At 36.5% G+C, this 24,802-nt stretch overlaps 1 protein-coding gene across 1 annotated transcript in view; it reads left to right on the top strand.

The window, feature by feature from the left end:
• RBM46 (RNA binding motif protein 46) overlaps nt 1-24,802 on the top strand; it is a 78,926-nt gene that overhangs the window by 33,827 nt on the left and 20,297 nt on the right. Inside the window, exons 3-6 of the mRNA XM_036764798.1 lie at nt 338-499; nt 1,194-1,661; nt 2,451-3,233; nt 5,462-5,514. Of these exons, the coding sequence (XP_036620693.1) occupies nt 349-499; nt 1,194-1,661; nt 2,451-3,233; nt 5,462-5,514 (1,455 nt within the window). The 5' untranslated portion in view covers nt 338-348. The remainder of the gene's footprint in view (nt 1-337; nt 500-1,193; nt 1,662-2,450; nt 3,234-5,461; nt 5,515-24,802) is intronic.

Here is a 24,802-nt window from a genome sequence, read left to right as displayed (position 1 = left end):
GATAATTCCACATTTAACTAGGCAGGGCAAATATTTGAAACATTCTCATTTGGGTCAGATTGGGTAGAGCTTGTGCTCCGTTGTAGTCTTTGAGAACTTGGGTCACCTTCATACCATGACTTGTGAAACTCTTGAGTAGTTTTCCCTTTGTGAGGTTTAGTAAACCCTAATCATTGCTGTAGTATTGGGGCAGAGCTTTAGAGTAGGTGTAACATACAGCAGATTCGTTAGCTGTTTCTATGAACCCATTGAGGCCATAAGATTATAGTGGCAAAAACTATACTACTGTGTTACTGCACACTGCTACTTTAAACCTTTTCTTAATCTTTTTATATAGAAATTGCAACTATGAATGAAGAAAATCTAGATGTAACAAATGGATGCAGCAAAGTTCGGAGTGGTACTCAGAATGAAGCAGCCTTGTTAGCTTTAATGGAAAAAACTGGTTACAACATGGTTCAAGAAAATGGACAAAGGAAATTTGGTGGGCCACCTCCAGGTGAGGATTGTCTGTGTACCAAATCTTTTTAAACCTTTACTGTAGGCATTCATATTATCAGTATCTTCTTGCCTAGTACAAATGTCTTTAGCAGAAATTTTTTCTTTCTAGCCTCTTCTTAACTGTCAAGTTGTGTTTAATTTTTGAGAAAGAAAAAAAAAATTGCTCCTGAGTATTTTTCTCTGGAACTTTCTTATAGCTAATCCATCAACTCTTTGTTTATTTTAGAAGACCAGCTTTGGGAGAGAGGGTGATGATGGGAATTAAGGAACAATGTTAAGGTTGTAATGATGGACTAATAAGAGCTGTCTTACTTTAGAATCATAGAAAGTTAGAGCTGGAAGGTTACTTAAAAGATCATCTACTCTGACCTCCACATTTGAGAGATAATGAGACTGAGGCCCAGAGAGGCTAAACTGACTTGCCCAGGACTACAAAGGCTATTAAGGGGCAGAGCTAGAAATCAAACTCAACTTTTCTAAGTCCCTTTTTGTCATTTTATCATACTTGGAGAGTTTGACTGGCTGAGTAGTGGGTATTGAAGTAATGGAAGTGAGAACGAATCAGTAAAACCAAGGTATAGATAGATACTATGTTTGCCTTATCTTCAAATAATAAGCAATCTCCCAATATCAAACCAGTAAACAGGTGTGATTTACAAATATCTTCCTTGAAAATTATTCTTCCCTTTCAGGTTGGGAAGGTCCACCTCCACCTAGAGGGTGTGAAGTTTTTGTAGGAAAGATCCCTCGTGATATGTATGAAGATGAATTAGTTCCTGTTTTTGAAAGAGCTGGAAAGATATATGAATTCCGACTTATGATGGAGTTTAGTGGTGAAAATCGAGGATATGCTTTTGTTATGTATACAACTAAAGAAGAAGCCCAATTAGCCATTAGAATTCTTAATAATTATGAGATTCGTCCAGGGAAATTTATTGGTGTGTGTGTAAGTTTGGATAATTGCAGATTATTTATTGGAGCTATTCCCAAAGAAAAGAAAAAAGAAGAAATACTTGATGAAATGAAGAAAGTTACAGAAGGAGTTGTGGATGTCATTGTTTATCCAAGTGCAACTGATAAGACCAAAAATCGTGGTTTCGCATTTGTGGAATATGAGTCCCACAGAGCTGCTGCCATGGCAAGGAGAAAACTGATTCCAGGTGAACAAATAATTTTTTGTTTCTGGTTTTTTTTTTTTTAATCTGGAGCTGTGATTTCATTGATGTAGGGAACTCCTAGTGAGGAAATTCTCTCTACTGGTGCGGGTCAGTAAGTGTTCTTCATCTTACAGTTGTAGAGCATACCTGGGACACTGAAAAATTAAGTGACTTGCCAGGCTTATGTAGCCAGTATGTGTCAGAGGTAGGACTTTAATGTAGATCTGATTCTGAGCTTCTGTATGCTGTGTGCTACACTGCTGCTGGAAAAAAAAATCAATTTTTAAAGGAAAATGAGGGATTATTATTTTTTTCCCTAAAAGGGTTATATAGCTTTTGAGGTCAATTTTATAAAACCCTACATAAAAAAATAAAAACAAATTTTCTGAGTAAACAGAAGTAAAATATTTCAGAAGCCTTACAATTAGATTTTTAAAAGTCAAGCAGGCTATTTATTACAGGAGGAAGTAATTTGTAAAAAATGCTTTTTGGTAATAATTTTCTCATTTATTTTAACAATGTGCATTATTTGAATTTCTCTTTTTTGCGGTGAAACTTAGAAATGGAGCTTGAAAAATATGAAGGCCAGTATTTATTACTTTGACTTAAACAGTTTCAAACTATGTATGCCCAAGTTGGATTTTATTTGAACAGAAAAAAATTGTTTCAGAGTTACAAATATTTGAGATATATCAGTTTCTCCTTTCTAGGGAGGAATTAGTCAAATCTTTGACTTTCATTTTGTCCATTTTAATTTTACCTGTAAGTGAATATTATTTGTAACTTTTACAGGAACATTCCAGCTGTGGGGCCACACTATACAGGTAGATTGGGCAGATCCAGAGAAAGAAGTTGATGAAGAAACAATGCAGAGAGTTAAAGTTTTATATGTAAGAAATTTAATGATCTCTACCACAGAGGAAACAATTAAAGCAGAATTCAACAAATTCAAACCTGGCGCTGTTGAAAGGGTGAAGAAACTTAGAGATTATGCTTTTGTTCATTTTTTTAACCGAGAAGATGCAGTGGCTGCTATGTCTGTTATGAATGGAAAATGTATTGATGGAGCAAGTATTGAAGTAACACTGGCTAAACCAGTAAACAAAGAAAGCACTTGGAGACAACATCTCAATGGTCAAATTAGCCCAAATTCTGAAAATCTGTTGGTATTTGCTAACAAAGAAGAGGGACACCAAAAAACTCTAGGAAAACCAACAAGTCTTCCAGCTCGCCTAAATGGTCAGCACAGCCCAAGCCCCCCAGAAATTGAAAGATGCACTTACCCATTTTTCCCTGGAACAAAGCTTACACCAATAAGTATGTATTCTCTAAAATCTAATCACTTCAATTCTGCAGTAATGCATTTGGATTATTACTGCAACAAAAATAATTGGGCACCACCAGAATATTATTTATATTCGACAACAAGTCAAGATGGAAAAGTACTCTTGGTATATAAAATAGTTATTCCTGCTATTGCAAATGGATCTCAGAGTTACTTCATGCCAGACAAACTATGTACAACACTAGAAGATGCAAAGGAATTGGCAGCCCAGTTTACTTTGCTTCATTTAGGTAAGTTAAATGCTCACATTAAAAATTGCAACATGAAACTAGAAAAATGTTATTACAGATTGTGACTAAATCAGTAGATTTTTTTGGCAATTGAATAGCAGCTATGGTTTTTAAATGAATTTTACCTCAACTTTACAAAGTTATGGTAGAATTCTTTTTTCTTGATTCTAATATAGCTTTTTAAAATGTTATTTTCTTGTGATACATGTAAAGTGACACTACCTTAGAGGATATAGCCCTGTTATTTATTCTCTTTTTCTGGAGTTATCACTTTGATTAATAACCTTAATTGAAATGATCTTTTTTAGAGGCGGTAAGTACAGTATCTGCTACTAAACTCAGTTCATGATTCCCGCATCTTAGGCAGTGTCTTCACATTGTTCTGACATTTGGTCTATAGTTAAGTCAGTTGATTAAATAATCATTTGATGTACTTAAAATATCAGTTAATTCAGTTGTTTGGGTAAATTGATCAGTCTTTTTGGTCAAAACAGCCAATCCATTTAACTGTGTAGACACAGACTTAAGTTCACCAATCTGGAATTTTGTCACTATTACTCATGATAAGCAATAAGCATCTTTAAGAAATCTTTTGTGGTCATTCTGATATATTCAAGCATTTTTAAAAAGTAAAAAATATTCTTCACGATGTGTGGGATGATTAATTCATAAAAACAACACAAGAGACTGAATTTTTCACAGTCTTCTGTGTTTTTACACTTTAACACTTAATGTGTTAAAGAAAGTATTTGAAATTATGAAGAAGGGGGTTGTAATACTGCTTTGGTTCCTGATTTTTTTCTATCTTAAAAAAATTTACATTTTTTTTTCTCCTCTTATTGGTCTCCATTTACAATGCTGTCCCAGTTATGTCATTTCTACTGGAAACACTCAATTATCAATGGTTTCTTGAAAGTCAACAGTAAAAAAAAAAAGATGCCTTTTTCAGTAATGGCTGCATACTCTTATGAAGTATTTGAAATGGTCCTTGGCAACCACAGGTTTAGCCATTAAGCCTTTAAAGTTTGTCTATTGGGTCCTAGCAAGAGTACTGAGAACAGACAGCAAAAGGAAATAGACCAAATAGTCCACAAGAGAGGGTATTCATGTATATTATTTTTTTAGTTTTTCTAAATACAACCACATTGTTGTTTGGATTCATTACATACTCTGGTTCCTGAGTCTGAACCTTTGGCTGCAGTAGTATCTGAACTATTAGATTGAGAGAGAAAAGGAAATAGAATATGCAGTTCTGATAGAGAGAATTTAGATAAGACTGCATTCAGTCAGTTAATATTCTCATGATTTCTCTTGATCATGTAGGCATTTGTAAAATCTACCCTCCTAATAAGTAAATCTGTTTTAAAATTATCATAGTGTAAAAAAGTGTCAATAATCTTTGACTTTGGAAGGAAATAGCTGACCTTTTAGGGGAGGAGGGAATGGTGGTTTGGAAGTGACCGCAGAAGCATTTAGTCCATGAGTGAGGAGGCCATGTGTAGCCTCGAGGTCCTTGGGTACAGCCTTTTGACTGTGTCCAAGTTTTACAAAACAAAAATTTTTATTAAGGGGGTTTGTTCTGTGAAGTTTGGATTCAGTCAAAGGGCTGCACTTGAGGACCTTGAAGGCCACAGGTTCCCCACTCCTAATTAGTCAGATAGTTCTCTTGGTAAGATTTCCTAGAACAGTTGTCAGTGAACTAGCGTAGTCATGTAGAAAATTATTATTGATATAGCGTCTCCTTTTTCCTTTCTTTACAAACTCTTAAAATCTTGACACCTTATAAAACCTAGCAAGATGCTTTCTATCCACTAATCTGTTAGTTCCTTTGATTGCTTTTTTATCTCTGCTTATTTTGTTATTTCCATGAAAAGTTCATAGCATAAGAGGAAATTGCATGATATCAGAAGTGTGTATTAATTGTTGCCTCCGTTATTGGAGGACTTTGGCATATAGAGTAGGTAAGAGGACAGTCATTGTTAAGTTGTTACTGACTTAAATAAAACCAAATATCTATTCAGATTCAGTAAGAATCCTAATTATCTTTGCTAATGGGTGCCAGGGGTTTGGGAGAGAGGAGGGGGAAAATTAATATGTCTTACTTAAAAATATGTAGCTATACCCTAAGTTCACTGTAGCCATTGATTTTGTCCTTTTAGCAAACCTTTTTATGGGCTGCAAATAAGCAGCAAGATTTTTTTTACTAATTGGAGTTTCTTTTCTCTCAGTCTCTTCGTGCTTTCTGAGGGAAGGGCTAACAAGGAGTTCGCATGGCCAAAAGGTAGGAAATGGGTGGAGTACAGGATTGAATATTCTTTTTGTATGGAAAACATAGGGCCTGGGCCTTAACCTATTTGACCAGGATATGGACCCATATGGTTGATAAGTGCTAGGCTCAAGAGCAGGAATGATGAAGGTAAAGGCTTGGGAATTAGAAGTAGGAGATATATTCAGAGAGCCAGTGTTTAGGAGGGTGAGGGTAAAGGAGCTCTGAAGTCCAGGAAAATTGAGATCCAGGGAATTTAAGATTCTAGCAAAACTGGATCAAGAGATAAATGCCAGAACCTTGATGAGCAGTGAAAGAGCCAAGACTAAGCACTATAAGCATAACCAGCCAAGTCAGTTCAATACACACACAGACACACACACACATACACACACACGCACGCACACGCACGCAGCCTGCTATGTGCAAGCCGCTGTGCTAGAATGTAGGTATATGAAGACAAAATGAACAACAGTCCCTGCCTTCAGTGAGCCTGCATGAATGTTGCTTCACCTTTGACTTAGAATAGTTGAATGCTTTTCTGGATCTTGTGGGGGGCAAGCTCCATTGTCTCCAACCTGTCATGGTTAAAGGATTGATATCTTCTGTACAAGCTGGTTTCATCAGGTGATTGGGGTCTCTCTTTAAAATCAGATATAGTTGTAACAGCTCCACATCCTCAAGGTTTGAGAAGTACTTTTGGGATTCCTACCAGGTGCCTGTTTTCTTAGTTTGAAGTTTCTAATAGGGTTGTTTGTTAGGTCTTCAAGATGATTTCTTTTCTGGGGAACAGGAAGCCTAAGTTATTCCTAGAGTTCACTGTGAACAATTGATGGTTGTTTATTTTTCCTCTTAGATCTTGTATTTAATTTTCTAGAAAGCCCTGTTAAACATTTAAGCTCAATTTCTAGTTTCGAGTAGTAAGACTTTTTAATTGGACCTCTACCTTAGATTTAAATTTGTCATATTTTTAAAGGTGGGCTGGCTTTGATAGACTTTTATTCATAGTATTTTTGAGTTTCATGTTAAAATGGTGCTGTCTAGTATTTATTCACATTGTTATACTCTTGGAACTATAACCTATCTGATCTTAAAAATACTTCAGTGGATCCCTGATCTCATGAATGTGGGGATACTTTCCATTGATTCAGATCATGACCCTGCCCTTAATTGTACAAGTCTTGTCTGTGTTTTACTAGAGATGTGTTTTCTGGAAGCCTTCTTCTAAGTCTCTTTAATATTATTGGGCTGCCCTTTTGTTATGTACAGTGCTCTACTTCACATGATTAATCTAACTTATTTTTTGATTATAAAATTCCTAGATGGTATCTTTTATGCCACTTCTTTGGATGTGTATCCTTCTTGGTAATATGCTGCCACCTACTTATATTCACCACGCTTCTAACCTTTGTCCTTGGGCTTATCTCCAATTTTACTTGTTCAAAAATCTGAGATAGAAATCTTGGTATTGGTATTGTAAAGATGGGTTTTTTATGTTAGGGAGCAGTTTTGGTTCACTGAAAATGCTGCACAAGTTCCTTTTTGCATTGTAGACCTTTCCCCTGCCCATTGTTGACCTATGATGCCTATACATGTGTAGAGTCCTACAGGTGTCACACACACAGACACACACACACGTATGTATGTATAAATACATACACGTATGTGTGTATTTGTTGCTCATCCAGCTACATGTCATGTTCTGGAAAATAAATACTTTTCATTATACTTTTTTCCTATATAGATTGCTAGGCTAATCACTTTTGAGAGGCTGTGGATTTTGTTTAGGAGTTATATAGCATTCTTGGGCTTGTTATAGTCAGCACATTTGCATATAGAAGTAGGGACATGTAATTGACCTCATCGTTTATAAGGAATCTTGTTATATTTTGATTTTGTACGAGACATTATCTGTGACATTCGGAGGATCTTTGCCAAGCATTATTTTTCCCGTTTTATGTTTTGCTCCATATTGATAGTCATCAGAGGAACAGTGAGCAAAATTATATTGGTGATTGCATCCATGAAGAAATCCTGTAAGATTTTTACTTATGTATGGGAAATAACTTTATTGGAAAAGTGCTCTTAAAGTAGCATTTTTTCCATTGAGCCAGGTGATTTTTTGTAATTAATAGGTAAACACAATTGGATCTCGCATTCCTTGCTCAATTGTATTCTTTTATTGTTAACATGTGGTCTCCTATAGGAAGTAACCTACCGAAGTCTGCCTACTCTATTATATTTTCATCAGTTCACATGTAGATGATTCACATAAAGATTTTGAGTCAAGCAAGTGAACCACGGGTCATTAGTTGTGCTAATATCTTTATAGTCTTCTTTTTCTGGTGATAACTCTGATTTTTTCCCCCCATCCTTTTGGTGCTATGTCTTGAAAATCAATTCCTCAGTGCTATTACCGTTGTTACCTCCAGCAGTTTTTAAAGTACGTGTACTTCAGCTGATAAAACTGCTTTCCTTGACCTTCCACTTTTAACAAATTGCTTGGAACAAGTATTAACTTGGATATAGTTTTATTTTGTTTCAGCATTGGTCATGCATGTGTGTTTCTGCTGACTCTACGTTGACTCAGAACATCACTTCTTGACCAGATGAAACAATCTAGCTAGTTTTCCCACCCTTAGTTCTCTATCATTTGTGTGCTAGATTTTGTGTCATAAAAGTGTTTCATTGCTTTCTTTTGTTGTGTTTTTAATTCTTTGGTTTAAACATGGATATTATGCTATTTAAAATGTCCAAACTTCATAAGTCTTAAAGAGCACACTTCATTAACTCATAGAGATGCTGTAGTGTGTTGGTTTGGAAAAACCAGATATTTCAAGCACCCTTTATGCCTACAATGAAGCAAGAACTAGAAGAAAAGTGAAGCTGAAAATGAAAAATAATGCCAAGACATGACAAACTGTTTCTCCTGAAACAACCTTAATTCTCAGAAAAACCCCAAAAAACCAACATGCCAATATACCTTCAGAAGGACCCAGCAATTGGAGAGACTGTTATTGATTGTTCTCCAGTATGTTGTTGGCTTCTTGAATTTGGAAGAATAACCAGAAAAGCAATAAATAACTGATAACCTATATCAAAGAGAAAAATACTTGCAATAGGCAAGATTCGGCAAAAGCTAGACTACTAAAGATGGAGTAAAGAGTAATTTTTACCGATAAAACTTAACTTTTTCATTCAAGGGTATACCAAAATTATTGTTAGAAGTCCAGGTGAGCCTGTAATATCTGGGTATTTTCTTTCTTTTTTTTTAATTAAGATTTTTTATTTTTTAGTTTACAACACTCAGTTCTGCATGTTTTTGAGTTCCAGATTTTCTTCCCTGCCATTCTCTCCTCCCTCCCCTCCCCCAAGATGGCATGGAATCCAGTATATCTTCTACATATAGCTTCGCATTGAACTTATTTACACAGCAGTCAAGTTGTAAAGAAGAATTATGACCACTGGAATGAATCACAAGAAAAAAGAAACAAAAACAAAATAGAAGAGAAAAAAGGAAAGCAAACAGTTTGCCTCAATCTGCATTCAGACCCCATAGTTCTTTCTCTGGATGTAGATAGCTCTTTCCATCATGAGTCCTTTGGAGTTGTCTTTGAACCTTGTATTGCTGAGAAGAGCCAGGTCTTATCAAAGTTAGTCATCACAGAATCAAAATATCTGTGGTTGTGTACAGTGTTTTCCTGGTTCTGCTCCTCTCACTCAGCATCATATCATATAGGTCTTTCCAGGTTATTATGAAGTCCGTATCTTTCCCATTTCTTATAACAATAGTAGTCTATTACATTCATATACCATAACTTGTTTAGCCATTCCCCAATTGATTGGCATCCCCTTGATTTCCAATTCTCTGCTACCAAAAAAGAGCTGCTATAAATATTTTTGTACATACAGGTCTCTTTCCCACTTGTGTGATCTCTTTGGAATACAGCCCTAGAAGAGGTATTGCTGGGTCAAAGGGTATGCACACTTTTATAGCCCTTTGGGCATAGTTCCAAATTGCTTTCCAGAATGGCTGGATCCATTCACAACTCCACCAACAGTGTAACAGTGTTTCAATTTTCCCACATCCTTTCCAGCATTTACCATTTTCCTGTTTTGTCATGTTAGTCAATATGACAGGAAAGATGTGGTACCTATAAGTTGTTTTGATTTGCATTTCTCTAATCACTAGTGATTTAGAGCATTTTTTCATATGACTATAGATATCTTTAATTTCTTCCTCTGAAAACTCCCTGTTCATATCATTTGACCATTTCTCAATTGGGGAATGACTTGTATTCCTATAAATTTGGTTCAGTTCCCTGTATATTTTAGAGATGAAGCCTTTATCAGAGACACTGGTTGGAAAGATTTTTTTCCCAATTTTCTGCTTCCCTCCTAATCTTTGTTGCATTGGCTTTGTTTATACAAAAACTTTTCAATTTAACATAGTCATAGTTATCCATTTTGTAACTCTCTCTATCTCTTGTTGGTTCATGAATTCTTCCCTTTCCCATAAATCTGGTAGGTAAACTATTCCTTGCTCTCCCAAATTGCTTATAATATCAGCCTTTATTACTAAATCATGAACCCATTCTGACTTTATTTTGGTATACGGTATAAGATACTGGTCTATGCCCACTTTCTGCCCTGTCATTTTCCAGTTTTCCCAGCAGTTTTTGTGAAATAGTGAATTCTGAGCCCAGAAGCTGGATTCTTTGGGTTTGTCAAAGAGTAGATTGCTGTAGTCATTGACTATTGTGTCTTGCGTACTTGACCTATTCCACTGATTCAGCACTTTGTTTCTTAGCCAGTACCAAGTAGTTTGGATGACTGCTACTTTATAGTACAACTTAATATCTGGTATAGCTAGGCCACCTTACCTAGCATTTCTTTTCATTAATTCCCTTGATATTCTGGACCTTTTGTTCTTCCAGATGAATTTTGTTATTATTTTATCCAGCTCTGTAAAATAATTTTTTGGTAGTTAAATTGGTACGGCACTAAATAAGTAAATTAACTTAGGTAAAATTGTCATTTTTAGTACATTAGCTTGGCCTAACCACAAGGAACTGATGTTTCTTTCCATTTATTTAGATCTGACTTTATTTGTGTGAAACATGTTTCATAATTATGTTCATATAGGCCCTGGATTTGTCTTGACAGGTAGACTCCCAAATATTTTATAGTGTCTATAGTAACTTTAAATGGAATTTCTCTTTCTGTCTCTTGCTGTTGGGCTTTGTTAGTAATATATAGGAATGTTGAGAATTTATGTGTGTTTATTTTATATCCTGCAACTTTGCTGAAGTTGTTTATTATTTCTAGTAGTGTTTTACTTGATTCTCTAGGATTCTCTAAGTAAATCATCATATCATCTGCAAAAAGTGATAATTTAATTTCTTCTTTGCCTATTCTAATTCCTTCAATTTCTTTTTCTTCTGTTATTGCTACAGCTAACATTTCTAGTACCCAATTGAATAATAGGGGTGATAATGGACATCCTTATTTCACCCCTGATCTTATTGGGAATGCATCTAGCCTATCCCCATTACATATAATGCTTGCTGATGGTTTTAGGTAGATGCTATTTATGATGTTAAGGAAGGCTCCATTTATTCCTATGCTTTCTAGTGTTTTTAATAGGAATGGGTGTTGTATTTTGTCAAAGGCTTTTCTGCATCTATTGGTTTCTGCTGGTTTTGTTATTGATATGATAAATTATGCTGAGAGTTTTCCTAATATTGAACCAGCCTTGCATTCTTGGAATAAATCCTGCTTGGTTGTAGTGTATTATTCTCGTGATAAGTTGCTGGAATCTTTTTGCTAATATTTTATTTAAAATTTTTGCATCAATATTCATTAGGGAAATTGGTCTATAATTTTCTTTCTCTGTTTTGACTCTTTCTGGTTTAGCTATTAGTACCATATTTGTGTCATAAAAAGAATTTGGTAGGACTCCTTCACCTGTTTTCCCAAATAGTCTATAAAGAATAAGAATTAATTGTTCTTTAAATGTTTGATAGAATTCACATGTAAAACCATCTGGCCCTGGAGATTTTTTCCTAGGGAGTTCATTGATGGTTTGCTCAATTTCTTTTTCTGAGATGGGGATTCAGGTATTTTACTTCCTCTTCTGTTAACCTGGGCAATTTATGTTTTTGTAAATATTCATCCATTTCCCTAAGGTTGTCAAATTTATGGACATACAGTTGGGCAAAATAGTTCCTAATTATTGTGTTAATTTCCTCTTCATTGGAGGTGAATTCACCCTTTTCATTTTTGATACTGGTAATTTGGTTTTCTTTTTTCTTTTTTTAAATCAAATTGACCAAATGTTTATCAATTTTATTGGTTTTTTCATGAAACCAGCTCTTAGTTTTATTTATTAATTTAATAGTTTTCTTGATTTCAATTTTATTATCTCCTTTGATTTTCAGTATTTCTAATTTGGTATTTAATTGGGGATTTTCAGTTTGTTCTTTTTCTAGCTTTTTCAGTTGCATGCCCAATTCATTGATCTCCTTTTTCTGTATTTTATTCATGTGAGCATTTAGAGATATAAAACTTCCCCTAAGAACTGCTTGTGCTTCGTCCCATAAGTTTTGGTGTGTCGTCTCATTATTGTCATTCTCTTTTAGGAAGTTATTAATTGTTCATGTGATTTGTTCTTTGGCCCACTCATTCTTTAGATTAGATTATTTAGGTTCCAGTTAATTTTTAGTTTATTTTTCCATGGTCCTTTATTACAAATAATTTTTATTGCGTCATGATCTGAAAAGGATGCTTTGACTGCTTCTGCCTTTCTGCACTTGAATTGTGAGGTCTTTATGCCCTAGTACATGGTCAGTTTTTGAGTATGTTCCATGTACTGTTGAGAAAAAAGTACATTCTTTTTTATCCCCATGCAGTTTTTTCCAGAGGTCTATCATATCTGCCTTTTCTAAAATTCTACTCAATTCCTTAACTTCTTTCTTGTTTATTTTGAGGTTAGATTTATCAAGTTCAGTGAGGGGGAGGTTAAGGTCCCCCATTTGTATAGCTATACTGTCTGTTTCCTCCTGTAACTCCCTTAACTTCTCCTCTAAGAATTTGTATGCTATACCACTTGGTGCATATATGTCAAATAATGATATTGCCTCATTGTTTATGGTGCCTTTTAGCAGGATATAGTGTCCGTCCTTATCTCTTTTAATTAGATCAATCTTTGATTTTGCTTTGTCTGAGAATAGGATTGCCACCCCTACTTTTTTTACTTTAGCTGAAGCACAAAATAGTCTACTCCAGCCTTTTACTTTTACCTTGTGTGTGTCCCCGTTTCAAATGTGTTTCTTGTAGACAACATATTGTAGGTTTATGGTTTTTAATCCACTCTTATGTCCGCTTCCGTTTTATGGGAGTGTTCATCCCATTCACATTCACAGTTATGATTATTATCTGTATCTTTTTCTCCCTCCTATTTACCCCCTGTTTATGCTTTTATTTCTCCCTTCTCCCTTCCACTCCTCAACAAAGTTTTACTTTTGACCACTGCCTTCCTCAGTTTCCCCTCCCTCTTGATTCCCCTCCGGTATCTTACCTTTTTCCCCTTGCTACTTCTACCCTCCCTTCTGACCACCTCCCTCCCTTTTCTTTTCCCTTTCTCTTCCTACTGCCTGTAGGACAAGTTTGATTTCTATACTTAATCAGAATATGTTATGCCCTTTTGAACCAAATCCGATGAGAGTAAAGCTCAAATACTGCTCTTCTCCCTCTCTTCTTTCCCTCTACTATAATATGTTTTTGTGCCTTTCCATGTGATGTAATTTACCCTTTTATGCTGCCTCTTTACCTCTTCTCCCAGAACCATCCCTTTATATCTCTTAATTGTGTTTTTATCATTGTACCAGTTATTTTATACTGACACCCACAGTCTATGTACATCCTTTTCAATTGTCATAATAACTGTACTATTCTCAAGATCGACATATATATATGTAAATATATATAAAGCCGTATAATCCTATGTAAGAATGTAAATAATTTGCCTTATTAATTAACAAGGGGTTTTCCCCCCACTTGCCTTTTTATGTCTCTCTTTAGTTTTGCATTTGAGGATCAAATTTTCCATTGAGCTCTGGCCTTTTCATCAGGAAGGTCTGGAATTCCCTTATTTCATTGAATGATGCCTGAAAAATTATGCTCAATTTTGCTGGGTAGTTGATCCTTGGTTGTATTCCAGGCTCTTTTGCTTTTTGGAATATCATATTCCAATTTCTCCTCTCATTTAATGTAGAAGCTGAAAGATCCTGCGTAATCCTGACTGTAGTTCCATGATATTTGAATTGTTTCTTTCTGGCTGCTCCCAGCATTTTCTCCTTGACCTGATAATTCTGGAATTTGGCTATAATATTTTTTGGAGTTTTCAATTTGGGATCTCAGGGGGTCATCAGTGGATTCTTTAGATGGTTATTTTACCCTCCGGTTCTAGGACCTCAGGGAAGTTATCCTTAATGATTTCTTGGAAGATATTGTCCAGCCTCTTTTTTTCATCATGACTCTCTGGTAGACCAATAATTCTTAAATTGTCTCTCCTCGATCTATTTTCCATCTCAATTGTTCTTCCAATCAGATATTTCATATTTTCTTCTATTTTTTCATTCTTTAGATTTTGTTTGACTAAGTCTTGGTGTCTCATAGCATCATTAGCTTCTACTTGCCCAGTTCTAAGTTTTAACAAATTGTTTTCTTCCTTTAGCTTCTCTATCTTCTTTTCCATTTGGTTGATTTTACTTTTCAATGAGACATTTTCTCCATTTATATTCTGAATCTCCTTAACCATTTTGCCGATTTTACTTTTTAAAGATTTGTTTTCATCAGTGAATTTTTTTCCAGATTTGTTTTCATCAGTGAATTTTTTTCTATTTTTTCTGTATTTTTCTTTTGCCTCTCTAATTTGGATTTTAAAGTCCTCCTTGAGTTTTCCAGGAATACTTTTTAGGCCAGAGATCAGTTCACATTCTCTTTTGACATTTCAGATGTGGATATAGTGTTCATCCTGTCCTCTTCTGAATTGGTATTTTGATCTTCCCTGTCCTCGTAATAGGAATCAATGGTCCATGGCTTTTTAGGGTGCTTTTTCATGGTGTTTTATTTTCCTCCTGATTTCTAAAGTGGATCTCTGCCTCTGAGGCTCAGGGAGCTTTGTCCCAAGCTTCTTGTGTTGGTATCTGTGAGCCTGCTCACTGGCTTTGTGTGCTATGGCTTCTGGTTTTGTGAGGTGTGGGGAAATGGTGGTCTTGCTGCTAGAAATCTCCTCTTCCCCAGGAGTGCTCTACAGCACAGGTGGTCTCAGCTTTTGTCTGTATTGGTGTCTGACCCTTCCCCTGGCTGTGCAAAGGCACGTCTGGGGTCCTGGTGTTGACGTTTGCTGGCTCCATCCCCCTGGTGCTCCTTGTTCTGCTGAGGTGGGGCCTGCAGGGACACGTCTCTTCCCGCACTAGTTTCCTTCCACCACCACAAGAAGAGCCCTCTCCCTAACTTCTGTTGCCAAAAGGCTGCTGAAGCCCCACTTCTCTCTTCTCTGATTCTCACAAGGTAGTATTCTTTGGGGGAAGAAGGGAGGGAGAGGCTATTTACATGGCCATCATGGCTCCCAGAAGTTCAAAAAGGCGAGTTTCAAACCTTTAGGCTGTGGGCTGGGGGCCTCCAGGGTAACTGCTCCCACAGCTGCAGGGTCTGTGCTGGAGTCTCCTGTAGCTCTGACGAGAGGCCTGTGGCTTGATCCCTGCTGTAGCCAGTACTTCTGCCCTGGGCTTGCTCCTATTCCTGCATTTTGCTTGCCCAGCGCGCTTCCAGACCAGCACAATGACTGGGTTCATCTTCTGTTCCCCGTTGGTGTGGTCTGGTGCCCTTCCTTGTGTCTGGCGCTTCTACCCCTCTCAGTCTACTAGTGGCTTCTAACTCTCTCAAATCTGCTCAGATTCACATTTTTTAGACATATCTGACAATTTGTGAGATAGCTCCAGTAGTTCCCTCCTTTCACAGTGCCATCTTGGCTCAGCCCCCATATCTGGCTATTTTCAAAAGACTGGAAAACATCCACTTGGGAAAAAAAAAATTGTTTTAGGGATTGTTTACTGACTCTGGGCCTTGAAGTCTTGTCCCCATTAAGAAAATTATGAGCGCTGATAAATATACTGATCTGCTAACACAAAATTATCCCGGAAATTCAGAAATTCCCCAAGGAAGATGGAAAGCTGCAGTTTGATTTGTCCCATGCAAAATATCATTAAAAGTTGAGAGAGTTATCCAAGAGATGGAAATAAGCATGCTTTAGTGTGAACTCAGTTGATTTAAATCACATTCAAAAATCTATGGGCTACAATCAAGGATAGACTTGTGAAAATTGATTATTTGTCAAAGATACACTTCATATCCAATATTGTGTGTAGTTTCATGATGAAGAATTAATAAATATTCATAAAAATTCTGTAAACTCAATACCAAACCATATAAATCAAGTCACATTGCAAAAGTGCATCTTACATATTAAAAGTGATTTTAATGATTTAAAAAAATTGTCATGTATATCAATAAAGTTAATTCTTTTTTCCTTATCCCAGTTAATTTGCACATTGGTACTCAGTTGTTTGAATCCAAATACAGTAATTCTACTGTATTTGATGAATGAACAGAAATCATCACAATGGTTAACAACGTAAACAGCATTTTTCCTAGTTCTTCAGTCTTCTTTTCTCTATTATTGCAAGAATATTATTATTAATGTGATTCAATTGTTCCAGTAATATATGTCATTTGTATTAGTTGAATAAAGCTCTCCAATTTGGATTCAAGATTTGGATTCTGTCACATCTGTTTTATGTTGTTTCTAGTTGTCTTTCTTTGAGATTTATCTATATCCTTGAGTAATCTGAATTATTTTCATGCTAAGCTTTTTGTAGGTTGATTTTTTTCCCCTCAGCCATGTTTTCTTTTTTTGTTTGTTTTATGATACAACACTACTTGAACTGCCCTCCTCTGCAGTGTTCTGTAGAGGAACTTAGACTTTAAATCAATGTTGACTTTGCCTTGTGCTCTCTCTCCTTGGCAAGAAGCCAAGTGTTTGTTCTTGCAGCAGTTTCTTGGCTTTTTTGCCTCCCCATTGTGCCAAATGCTTTTCTTTGTTAAATTTTTCTAAGAAATGATGTGAGTCAATCTCTTTATCTGTTTTTCATTTTTTAACATCAGTGGATTATGTCCGCAAACATTAAAGTGACTACTGGATTTTGAGCATTGAGGATACAATAATGAATGAAAAATAGTTCTTACTCTATGTTCTACTTAAGGAAATAATAGCTAACAAGCAGTTTTTAAGAGGGAATGCATTAGCAGTTTTAGGGGAAAGAAGGGGACCATCAGGCAAGATGTCATTTAAAAGGTGATACTTGAATTTTTAAGGAAGCAAAGAACTCTTAAGAGGTAAATGTGAAGTAGTAGTACATTTCAGAAATGGGTGAAGTGTGAGATGACAGAGATGTAGGATAAAGGGGCTGTGTGTATGAAACAGCACGAAGGCCACAATGGCTAGAGCATAGTGTGTGTGAAAAGGAGTGATATATAGTAAGGCTGAAAAGATAAATTGGGGTTGGATAATATAGAGCTTTGAATGCCAAGTAGAAGAGTTTATATTTGATCCTAGAGATAAAATAGAAGCAGTAGGGAACCTATGGAATTTATTGAGTAAGGGAGTACTTTAGGAAGATCACTTTCCAGTTGTGTAGAAGGTGGACTGGAGTGGGGCTGGAGATATGAGGCAACTAAGAGACTATGGCAGCAGTCTAAGTGAGAAAAGATGAGGTCCTTAACTATGTGGCTGCATGAGCAGAGAGGAGACAGATTACATGCTGTGTTGTCATATTTTTTTCCTCTAATCTATTTTAGGTTTTTAAACATTATTCTGAACTAATTAATAGCGTGACTTAAAACAGTCCACTGACTCAGAAGTGGCACCCATGTTGGTAAAGCACTTGTTTTACGTCTGTTAAGTTCATTACTATCATCTTTGGGTGACGTTCAGTATTCATCCTGTTAAGTACCCCCCTCACTTTCCTTGACTAAAACACTTGTGATAGCCAAATATCAGGCCTCTGAGTAGTCTATAATCTTTGTACTCCTTTGATCTTGAAACGTTTTTCTAGCATTTTTTGTTGATCTTTAAATTGAAATCACTATATATCAAGGTACGTGGTGACTTGATTGTAAGGATTTTAATTGAATTCTAAATAGAATTTTCAAGTTCTGAACATTGTTACAGGTGTTGATGCATATGTTTCAATGATTTTTTCAGTGGTCTCTTTGCTTGTGCCCCTCACGAATATTGCAAGGTGAGATGGCAGCATTTCCAAGTATTTTTTTCTTTCCCTTAGCCTTACATTCAGTAAATGACATGGATTCTACTAACAATTTGACCTTGAGAACCTGTGAGCTCTTCCTTCCATTTAGCTATAACTTTATACCATCTTTTAAAAAAAGGTTTATTGATGCTTTTGTTATTATTACATCAAGGTCATTTCCCTCTTCCTGATTTAACTCCACCCTGTTACGTAGAAAAACACCCGAACAAAAACATCCAGTACAGAAGACAGTGTCTGTCTGATAATGCAAACAATATTTTGTCCTAGTTCTTCATTTCTACTTTTCTTAGAGTAAGAATATCACTATTAATGTGGTTCATTTCGTCCAGTGGTATATCTACTTATTTATAGTTGATCAAAAAAAATCAAATTTAAAGTGTCAGTGCCTTAGTTAATACTTAAAAGTGTATAAGTATGTGATTGATTTAAAAGCCATATGCCCAGTCAAGGACAGCTGCTTTACAAGGCTGCCAAGGAGCTTTGGCTGAATGACTACTCAGAGTCCTGTAGTTAGGCAAGCTACAACCCTGAGCTACCAGATAACTGTGCAGGCCTCTCTTATACTGGGTCATGAGGTAGCAGCTCACTCCCTGGCCTCATTTGCAAACAAGATCACTGTCCCTGAATCACTGGGCCATCCCTTCTAGTGCCTTTCCATATTCCTATCCCAGATATATGAATATTTCCAAGAACAATTGATAGTTTTTCAAATAACTATCCCAATTCCTTGTTCCCATTTCAGCACGACCTTGATAGGTGTACTTATCTACGGATTAAAGTATATCTTCTGAAGCTAAACTAAAATGAAGAGGCATAGTGTTAGAATCGTGGAGCAGCAAAGCCTTTTCTGGGCAGATTCTGAAATCTCAATTCCTACTCTAATGTATCTGACTTGCAGAGGAGCACTGAAAGACCTTTGCAGGGAAGTGCTCCTAAGTTTTTTTTCTAGATCATCTCAGGAGAAGGAGAAATCATCCCATTACCCTTGGTTCCCACTTCCTTGACTACTTCCTCTGAAACTCCTCACTCTTCACTATGCAAAGCTACTGCTTACTAACTTTACTGGCAGTTCACTGCCTGTCTAGCTACCTTCTCCTGGTGTCACTGCTAGGATCCAGGGTGTGATCCCAAGTCAGACTGAAAATATATCACCTGTTAGTCACATGGTACAAGCACCAGTGCCCTAGAGAGTTTCTTATTTGTTTAAAAGCCTCTCAGTCTCACATGATCTTGTGTGATTCTATCTACTGCAATTTCCTGAGGTTATTTCAAGCTCTTTGAAACATCAGCATGTAGACAATGGTGGAGTCACAAAGTGGTTACCTTGGAGGTCTGCTGCTAGATGCTACATTAACACCTCCTTTCCAGCACTTCACCAGCATTACTATGGAAGACTTGAGGACTATTTTGAAATTTTTGGTTTTTCATTTCATTGATCAAATGGTTCACTACCATATAGATGTTGTATATGTTCATATTTAGGTAGGCCAAATCTTGGACATGGAGTAGGCCTGCTGCTGGTATCTTATCTAAAGCCCTTCCGTTTTGGTATAGAACCTTCTGAAGCTTTTGCTTTGTTGTCATAAGCAAGCAGTTATTAAAGACCAAGTATGTGGTATTGATAGGACCTGACTTTCTATTTAAAACTCTTCATTAACACTTCTTTTTTCCACATCTTTTTAGTAAGATTATATTAATCTGCCTTAGGCATTTCTGTGCATTTTTCATTGAAGGAATGGTTTGATGACCACCATTTGGTGGTAGTTAGGATCTTTGAGAGAAGAGCAAACCTGAGTACTCAGATGCAAGAAATATACACTCTGATGGCATTTTGGTGCTTCTAACCAGAGTCCTGGAATTGGGTTATTTAAGCTCTATTTTCCACTCTTATTTGCTTTTTTCCCTTAAAATGGGAGTATATCTTAAGCAGATTAGCCTACAGAAAATGGGTGAGGGTAAGACACAGGAACATCATCACCTATTCCTACATTTTTCTGCTCTTAAGAATTTATAGATTATTTGATCCATCAACTGCAGGACATTTTCCATCTTAACATGATTGTTTAAGGTTATTCATTTACTCATTTTCTACATTCAGAAGCTTATAGTTAGTAGGTTATAAACTATTTCCATAATTGAGTTAATGCATAAGATTACAGGCTTGAAAATTATGTGAAACAAATACTATTTATTTTTTATGATGCATGGAATAAGCTTAGGAAGCTCACTACATCTCCATTGCATTTACTATTTTATACTTACATACACAATACTTAATGGTGAAGGGAACCATTGATATTACCACTATAAAATGACTAATGATTATCCCCTCTCCTGCTTTTGCTTTGATTCCCTGCGACCTCTAAAACATTGTTTTTATACTGTTGAACTCATCAAGGATATATTAAGCAGCTACTATTTGTAAAGTATAAGGAGCATAAATTAGATAGACTGTTTAGATAGAGAAGAAAATATAAGATAATTCAGGGAGGGGGAAAGTGTCAACAACTAGGGACATAGAAAAGGCTTCTGATGGGAAATGGCACTAGAGTTGAACTTCAAAGGAAGATAAGGATTAAGAGACAGACAAGAGAGGACTTGTAATTATCAGGCATGCAGGACACCCTGTGCAAGTGGGGAAATGGAATTCTGAATTTGGGAAACAACAAGTTGTCCACTTTAGCTGGAATGTAGTATGTGAAAGGTAGTAATGTGAATTAAATTAGAAATACAGACTAGAGCCTGACTGTGACTTTAGGGCTTTAAATACCAAACTGAGGTGTTGTATTTTAACCTAGAGGCAGTAGGGAGTTAGTAAATATTCTGGAGTGTAGGAGTTATGGGGTTAGACTTCTGCTTTAGGCAGATTATTTTGGAATCTATGTGTAGGATAGGTTGGAGGAAAGACAGACTGGAGGGATACCAATTGGAAGACTGTTGGCATAGTCCAGATAAGGTGATGAGGGCCAAAAGTAAGGGTAGTAACTTTGTGAGGGGAGCAGAGAATGATAACAGATTTTTGTGAAGGAAGAATTGACAAGATTTTTTTTAACTAATTGGATGTGGGAGGTGAAGGAGAGTAAAGGAAAGTTCCTGAATGTGTTATTGATGAAGTTTAGGAAATTTAAGAAGACTTGAGAAGTTAGAATTATGGTAGTGAAAGACCTGGAAAACGTTAGCTGGGGGAAATCAAGAGTATGCAGTTAAGCCCACAATGTTCATTAATTTATATACGTCATTGAAAATTGCCTGTATATACAGGGAGTATGAACAACAACTGTTCCCAACAACTGCATATGTACTTGAAGTAATGAAGTGAACATCTGCAGTATCTGGGACATTGAGAACAGCTTTATGTTATCAGTATGGCTACATTAAATGTTTGGAGTGGACTATAGATTTAAGTGCCATTTTACCTATAGGTAACACTGCTGTCTCCACAGTTGTAAATGATGGCAGATATCCCTTTTTTCTTTTCTTTAGGAATGTAAACAAAACAGTTCAACTTTAGTAAGTCCCTTGCAATTTCTTTTTCTTGTTCTTTTTCTTGATTACCTTTTCATGCTTCTCTTGATTCTTGTGTTTGAAAGTCAAATTTTCTATTCAGCTCTGGTCTTTCCACTGAGAAAGCTTGAAAGTCCTCTATTTTATTGAAAGTCCATATTTTGCCTTGGAACAGGATACTCAGTTTTTCTGGGTAGGCGATTCTAGGTTTTAATCCTAGCTCCATTGACCTCCGGAATATCAATCTGTTAATGTAGAAGCTGCCAGATCTTGGGTTATTCTGATTGTATTTCTGCAATACCCAAATTGTTTCTTTCTGGCTGCTTGCAGTATTTTCTCCTTGATCTGGGAGCTCTGGAATTTGGCAACAATATTCTAGGAGATTTCTTTTTGGGATCTATTTGAGGAGGCGATTGATGGATTCTTTCAATTTCTATTTTGCCCTGTGGCTCTAGAATATCAGGACAGTCCCCTTGATTATTTCTTGAAAGATGATATCTAGGCTCTTTTTTGATCATGGCTTTCAGGTAGTCCAATAATTTTTAAATTATCTCTCCTGGATCTATTCTCCAGGTCAGTGGTTTTTCCAATAAGATATTTGACATTGTCTTCCATTTTTTCATTCCTTTGGTTCTGTTTTATAATATCTTGATTTCTCATCAAGTCACTAGCTTCCACTTGCTCCAATCTAATATTTAAGGTAGTATTTTCTTCAGTGGTCTTTTGGACCTCCTTTTCCATTTGGCTAATTCTGCCTTTCAAGGCATTCTTCTCCTCATTGGCTTTTTGGAGCTCTTTTGCCATTTGAGTTAGTCAATTTTTAAGGTGTTGTTTTCTTCAGTGTATTTTTCAGTATTTTTTTGGGTCTCCTTTAGCAAGTCATTGACTTGTTTTTCATGGTTTTTTCGCATCCTTCTCATTTCTCTTCCCAATTTTTCCTCTACTTCTCTAACTTGCTTTTCCATATCCTTTTTGAGCTCTTCCATGGCCTGGGACCAGGTCATGTTTTTCTTGGAGGTTTCTGCTGTAGCCTCTTTGACTTTGTTATCTTCTTCTGTCTGTATGTTTTGGTCTTCTTTGTCACCAAAGAAAGAATGCAAAGTCTGAGACTGAATCTGGGTGTGTTTTCGCTGCCTGGCCACATTCCCAACCAGCTAACTTGACCCTTGAGTTTTTCAGCGCGGTATGACTGCTTGTAGACTATAGAGTTCTATGTTCCACGTTTCGGGGGGATGTGCCAGCTCTGCCACACCAGCACTCCTCCTTCCCCAAGAACCCCCAACCCGGACTGGGCTTAAATCTTCAGCAGGCTGTGCACTCCTGCTCTGATTTGCCACTTAATTCCTCCCACCAGGTGGGCCTGGGGTCGGAAGCAACTGCTGCTATAGCTGCCCCACCTCTGCTGCCCTGGGGGCGGTGGCCAAACCTTGAACTCCTTCCACTCCCGCAGCTTTTCCCACTAACCTTCTCTGTTGTCTTTGGTGTTTGTGGGCTGAGAAGTCTGGTAACTGCTGCAGCTCACTGATTCAGGGCGCTAGGGTACGTTCCACCCGGTTCCGGGTCTGGTTGGTCCGGGCTGCTCACGCTGGGCTCTGCTCCACTCCCGACTCCCAGACCTCAGCTCCCAGCTCCATGTGATCCAAAGACCATCCGGGCTGTCCTGGGCTGGAGCCCTGCTTCCTTCTGCTGTTTTGTGGGTTCTGCAGTTATAGAATTGATTCAGAGCCATTTTTTATAGGTTTTTGGAGGGACTCGGCGGGGAGCTCACGGCTAGTCCCTGCTTTCCAGTCACCATCTTGGCTCCGCCCCCCAGATATCCCATTTAGAGTGGCTTCAGTTAAATTAAAAGAATTAAAAGCATTTGGAAAACTTTAAGAAATGGGTAATAAGTTAATCACAATTTTAGAGGATAATAACAGAAAGCGCTGATTTTGAGGCTGATTAGCCCAACTTCGCATGACAGTAACTGCTTAATTTAGCTGATAGACCTCAGAACATTAATTTTTATATATATTTCTGTTTGCTACTCTTTCCTTCATGTGTCTCTTAGTGTTTTTTCTTCTTCTTTTCTTTGTGTGACTCTGATCCTCTGTCCATTTCTTTCTCCTCTTATATTCTTTTCCTTTGTCTTTTTACTTCTATTTTCTCTCCTTTATTTCTGCCTTTCTTTCTCCCTCATTTCCTCATTCTCCACTTTCAGTGTCTGTAATGCGGAGCTAAAATTCATTTTTCTCTTCGTATTTACTGTATTAACTAGATTTTTATGTTTCCTCTTCTTAATTTAAAGAGCAGGCAAGTTAAATACTGTATCTTTAATTTTAAAAAAACTCAAGAGGGAGCATGAAGGATCATTGGGTGGAAAACTGGCTTTAGTTGGGGAAACCCCGCCTTGTCACGGTACAATCACTTAATCACTGACACCAGTGTTAAGTTGCAGTGTTGCTGGAGGGGGTTTCCTCACATGAGAACACTTTATGCTGATGAAATTGCAGGTTTGGAAACCCCACTTCCTCCTCCCCCAATATGATAAGAAAAGTTGCTTTTTTATTTTGTGTGACCCCTGAATTGTGTGTGAGGAAGTAGTATACTTTCTTATCAATCATAAGATTTCACAATTCTCATTTAGAGATAGGGAATGTGTATTTCTTGTGGATACTTTCTTCTTGCATGTTTTATAGGTAGTTGGTTTTTCTACTAAAAATGTTGTTTTTAGTAGACAGACTACTTAATTCCATTCCTGTAATAGCCTGTCTATTCCTTTTGACTTTAACATGTGTGAATGTGTATCTTTTATATATTTTTGTCATTTATGAAATTTCCTTTTTTACTATAACCTTATTGTTGATTACCATTGACTATTACTTTCTTTAGTGGAAATAATTCAGTACTCAGGACATCGGTACAACAGTATGATAATAAATGACATGCACTATTAATATCTTACATGAATAGTGTAATTGCTTATGGGACATTTTTTAAACTTCTATGTTCTGGGCTCTATTTTCCTTATATAGTTCTAGCAGTAGTTCAGTTAGCCTAGCTTTTACTTTTACTTTTCACTGTTGACTTTGTCAAAAAGTGGTGTAATAGGAGACATGGCAGGGGAGAAAGAATACTATACTCAAAAGGCCTTCGTGCCACAAAATTGAAATGTTTAATTGGTGTTTTCATTTACACTTCATGAGCTGTCATTATTTCCAGATTGATGGGCAGAAATGCAGAGAAAGAAAACAATTCAATTGTTCTCTTTCTAGCTAGTTTACTTATTATTTTGAAATAAATAATGTCTTCCCAAAGTTTTTTTTTTATTTTAGAAGTATTCTTTTAAAAAAATTTAAGACTAAATAATATAGTTTTTTAAGAAATATAAAGAACTGTAATTTACTAATAAATATTTAATGCTA

This window comes from Trichosurus vulpecula, chromosome 6 (assembly GCF_011100635.1).
Source record: "Trichosurus vulpecula isolate mTriVul1 chromosome 6, mTriVul1.pri, whole genome shotgun sequence".
Classification (NCBI taxonomy): Eukaryota; Metazoa; Chordata; class Mammalia; order Diprotodontia; family Phalangeridae; genus Trichosurus; species Trichosurus vulpecula.
This window is presented reverse-complemented; position numbering and strand designations above follow the sequence as displayed.